The sequence below is a fragment of the Protobothrops mucrosquamatus genome, unplaced genomic scaffold (genome assembly GCF_001527695.2).
Source record: "Protobothrops mucrosquamatus isolate PMUCROS unplaced genomic scaffold, P.Mucros_1.0 scaffold1803, whole genome shotgun sequence".
In the NCBI taxonomy this organism is placed as follows: Eukaryota; Metazoa; Chordata; class Lepidosauria; order Squamata; family Viperidae; genus Protobothrops; species Protobothrops mucrosquamatus.
Window position 1 is genome coordinate 10,675 of NW_015387940.1, and position 5,063 is coordinate 15,737.

At 47.7% G+C, this 5,063-nt stretch overlaps 1 protein-coding gene across 1 annotated transcript in view; it reads left to right on the top strand.

Annotated features, from left to right (window-relative positions):
* LOC107294028 (tripartite motif-containing protein 15-like) overlaps positions 1–1,275 on the top strand; it is a gene marked incomplete at its 5' end in the record, with an annotated part of 11,853 nt that extends 10,578 nt beyond the window's left edge. The window contains one exon of the mRNA XM_015823231.2: positions 223–1,275. Within this exon, the coding sequence (XP_015678717.2) occupies positions 223–737 (515 nt within the window). The remainder of the gene's footprint in view (positions 1–222) is intronic.
* Positions 1,276–5,063: the final 3,788 nt, after the last annotated feature.

Here is a 5,063-nt window from a genome sequence, read left to right on the forward strand (position 1 = left end):
TTCTCCTCCCCTTTCACTGTTGCCTGATTTAACTATAAAAATACCAGACAGTTCTGCATATTGTCAAAGCAAGAATATACAGTATTTGCAGCGTTGACACTTGGAAGCTGAACTCCTTTCAGAGTGGAGGCCGTAGGGTTGATATATTGGGGGTCAAGACACAAACCAGGCCTGCAGCCTAAGCTCTTGTTCTTCCTTCTTTCCTTCTTTTCCCACTTGCAGTGAATGTAATTCTGGATCGATGCACAGCCCATCCTGGCCTCCTTTACATCCCCGAAGATGGAAAAAGCATCAGAGGAATTAATCCAGTTGAACAAATATATCCTTTCCCAAACAGCAAGAGATTTGAACGTCGTCCATATGTCCTTGGCTGTCAGATGTTCTCAACAGGGAGACATTTCTGGGAAGTTATTGTAAGGAATACAAAAGAATGGCGTACAGGGGTTACCAACATGCCAGTGAACGTAACGAATCTTGATGAGCAGGCCAGACACTGGCAGGTTTATAAATGGGAAAAGGAATACATGGCCATCTCTTCGTCAGTTCACTCTGACCTGGTCCTGACCGAGAAGCCCACGAGGATCCGCATCTCTCTCAACTGCGAAGGAGGACAAGTCAGCTCTTTTAATGCCAGGACCGCAGCTCTGCTTTATACATTCTCAGACGCTTCCTTGATTGGAGAGACCCTTCTGCCCTCTTTCTGTTTATACGAAGGCAACTCCCTGTCACTCCCCTAAAAGAGGGGACCTCCATAGGCAAACATTTGTAAAAATCCCAATTTGCTAAGCTGTAGTCCCTGAAAGCCTTTAAAACAGAGGTTCCTTAGCTTTTTGGCTACTACACCTTCCTTGGATGCCACACTGAGTTGCTTGCGGTTGTGTAGCCTTGGAAATGGAAAGAATGGGTCAGTCAAATCAATCTAAAAAATGAGGTGTCCTGTGGGAGCTTTATAGGCTTTAGTGTTATGTGTTCAAGTGTATCAATATTAAGGATACCTTATCTTACACGGCTAAACCCATAAATCATGGGTTTTAGATGTCCGGTCACAGCTCTCCTTCCCATTTATGTATCCTGCTTGTTTCTTTAATGTTTAGTTGCAATCAATGAGTGTGTAGGTTCCCGCAATTCAACATATTCTGTTTTCTTTCCCTTTTTTTCTTTCTTTTTTCTGTTTCTTTTTAAATGTACACAATAATCATAATCCCAACAAACTCTAACAGGGCTTCAGCAAATATTAGACTCAATGTAAGATTTACAGCATCCTAGGCTTTTTTTTTTTTTTCAAATCCTAGTACTGTTTCTGTCTTTTTATATATCTACTTATCTACTTTTTATATTTATCTAATGCTACTGCCAGTAGGGACAAGAAGCATATTTTTAAGATAGTGAAGAATGCCAGCAAGGAGTGTGATGTGGATGCTATTGTACATTTTGGCACTAACGATCTGTCCCCAAAAGAATTACTCTCTGTGCAGAATGGTTTCCAGAGCTTGGGGCAGGAACTTAGCAGGATAGGCTGTCGGCCTACTTTTTCAGAGGTTTTACCAGTGTATAAGGGTCAAAATGGAAAAGGCCAGCGTATAGCAGAATTCAATATGTGGCTAAAGGAGTGGTGTAAAGGGGAAAGCTTTGGTTATATTAGTCACAATGTCTGTAGCTGGTCCAATGAAAAAATGTAGAAAAAATGGCTTGCATCCATCAAAGAAAGGGACTGAGTTACTCAGCAATAAATTCACAGATTTTTCTAGAAGAATATTTAAACTAAACAATGGGGACAATGAGTTAATTGATCCAGAACATCCCTGTCCCCGGCAATCTAAAAATTATAGGGCTATCAGTGCATGTAACATAGATTTGTGTGTGGACAAGAATATCAACCTTGCTGTCAAGCAAAATCAAACTTTTAATAGCGAGTTCCACACAAAGTGCCCTAATCAAACAAAATTATTATCTACAACAATCGGATTACTGATTGTAAGACTAATTTTATAGGTGTCTCATGGATTTTAGTTTCTTCCTTTGCAATTTTATGTCAATAAATTTATTTTTACCTTATTTTATTCTGCCAATATGAGATTTTATTTCTATTTTAGAGTAACATTATTAGTTTTATTGTCAACCATCCCATTTGGCACATTTCAACAAAAGGAACTCCCAGCTCTTTAAAAGTACCAAGAGTAAAACTTTTACTAAAAGATCAATCTAGGCACAGTGGAAGCAGAGTCAGTTCTGGGATTTTCCCATAAAAACCCACATAGGTAAAACCCCCTTCCCCCCCTCCTCTGGGCCACCCACAGTTCATAGTTCACCAATTGAGTTCAGTTCTTTTGTTTTGAGAAATCAGGTCTGTGCTATCTGAGCATATCTCATAACTTGACCTTGGTGAATAAGGTCTCATGATGCATTCCTCACCCTAGGACAATGGTTCTCAACCTGTGGGTCGGGACCCCATTTGGGTCGATCGACCATTTCACGGGGGTCGCCAAGCAAGGCTGTCCGCCATTTTTTTTGTCCGCCATTTTTTCCCCCTTTTCCAGCGGGTGCCTTACCTCCCTTGGGCTGGGCCAGCTGGTGGTCGGCCTGCTCCGTCTCTGCCGCTTGCCAGCTACGCCTCGGCCGGCGAAGGGGGCGGAACCACACATGCGCGGCGCTCCCGGGCAGGGAAAGTCCTCGAATTGCGACCGGTTGGGTAGTCCTCAACGTACGACCGGTTTAGTCCTCGACTTACGACCGGTTTAGTCCTCGACTTACGACCGGTTGGGGTCGCGGCATTAAAAAGGTTGAGAACCACTGCCCTAGGAAGTCAGCAACTGCCCTCCTGTTTTTGTATGGAGCCAAAATCAAGTGCAGGAAACTATGGAGCGAGTCAGTTTTGACATTTATGGCAGGGGTGTCAAACTCAATTTCATTGAGGGCCGCATCAGCAGTTGCCCTCAGGGGCTGGGTGGGTGTGGCCAGGGTGAGTGCGGCCTACTGGGTGGGCCTGGATGGAGTGGGTGTGGCCTACTGGGCATGGCCAGCTCTACATCGTTCGCATCAAGAGTGCCTGTGGGGGCCTGGGCAGGAGTGGGATAGATCTGAGGGTCTCTGGCAGAACGGGGTGCGACCCGGGGCAAGGCCCAAGGCATGGTCCACTGGAGGAGCCTCACCATTCCTCTCAGGCCATGTGGGGCGGCTGGATGGTGGTGCGGGCTGCCTGGAACCCTGGGCAGCAGAGGTCAAATGCCCAGCCTGACCCTCAAGCACCTGCGGTGCCAATCCCAGCCCCACTTCCCCAAGGGGGCACCCAGCTGCACTTACCTCCTCCTCAAGGCTGCTGCTGCTGCTGTGCTTGCTCTCGTTAGCCAGGTTGCTCATGATGGGTACGAGGGCAAAGCCAGGTCTCCTCCATGGGAGGAGACCTGGCTTTGTATCCAAAGCTTCCTTAGCAACAGGATGGGAGACCCCCAGGATAGGCCAGGAGGAGGGGGCAAGGGGAGGGTGAAATGGCAGCACGGCAGGACTAAGGCAGGACTTCCCTCAGACCCTCTGCTTTCCTTTCTTCCTTCCTAAGTACAGAGTGGTGGGAAAATATTTGAGATGAGGGAGAAAAACAGGCAAGAAACGCAGCTGGGGAGGGGTCACCCTTCGTGAGATCGCCTGGAAGTGGCCAGCACATGGCCCTCACCTACTTCACATATCTGGCTTGGTGGGCTCTGGGGAAGGGAATGCCATGAGCAGCGTGAGAGTCAATGTTACCTGCGCAATGCCGCCCAGCCCCCAGCCTGCCCTGTTTCAGCAGGGAGTTAGGTGTTCTCCCAGCAATGAGAGGCTGAGCCAGGCAGCGCGAATCTAAAAAGAAGCGTGACACTGCCCAGCCTCCAGCCTGCCTGGTCTTGGCAGGCAGTGAGGCGCTTTTCTCACAGTGCCGAGAGGTTGAGCAGGGCGGTGCGAAGCTTGCCAGCTTTGCACCTTGCTTCCTGCTGAAACTGGGCAGGCTGGGAGCTAGGCAGCATTGGACTTCTCATCAGTTTCGCACCACCCGGCTCAGTCTCTCGACCGCTGCCTGCCGAAACCCCTCCCCTGGAGCCCATCAAGCCGGATATGTGAAGTAGGCGAGGGCCATTTGCTGGCCACTTCCAGGCGATGGTGCATTTCTTCATTTCTCACAAAGGGTGACACCTCCCCAGCATGCACCCAGTGGGTGGGGCCGGTGCAGCAGATGCTGGTTCCTCGCTGTTTCCAGATGGCCTTGTGGAGCTAAGACTGAATGCGTTTCAGCATAGATGGCCACCACAAAATTGTACGTTGGCTCCCTCCCGGCAGGCCTGGGCCAGGGCCAAGGCAGTGGGGTCCGTTCCCTCACTGTTTCCAGGATGACTTTATGGGCCACATGAAACCACTTCGTGGGCCGCATCCGGCCCCTGGGCCTTGTGTTTGACATGTCTGATTTATGGTGTTTCAAATCAAACTAATCAATGATTATTCAGTGTAATGCACAGTGTAATACACAGAAACAGACAGGAGACCAAAACAAAACATACCATTGGTTATAAAGATGTGAGCCCTAGGTACCCTGAAATGTGTCACTTGGCTCAAGCCAAAATTCAAATAGAATTGTTAATAGAATCGTAAAACTGAAATACACTATTAAATAAATACTGTATATTCCGGCGTATAAGACGACCCCTGACTTTTGAGAAGATTTTCAGGGTTTAGAAAGTCGTCTTATACGCCGGAATATACGGGTAGATGAGAAAAAATGAACTATTCTTTCAGAAGTCCTCAGTCAATGACCCAGTCCAGGGGTAGGCAACCTTGGCTCTTTTATGACTTATGGACTTCAACTCCCAGAATTCCTAAGCCAGCCAAGGTTGCCTATCTGTGACCTAGTCCAACAACTCTCAGGCAGTTGAAGCAAGAAAGCATTGCCCAATTTCACCACCTCTAGGGCACTGTGGGAAGTAGAAAAGCTACGCAAATGTTAAAGAGGCGAGGAACACATTTCTTTGCCTTAGTGCTTGACCTCAGCATTGCGACAACTTGAAGGCACTTTCAAGTTCCTCGCTAAGGCTCCTGGGCAA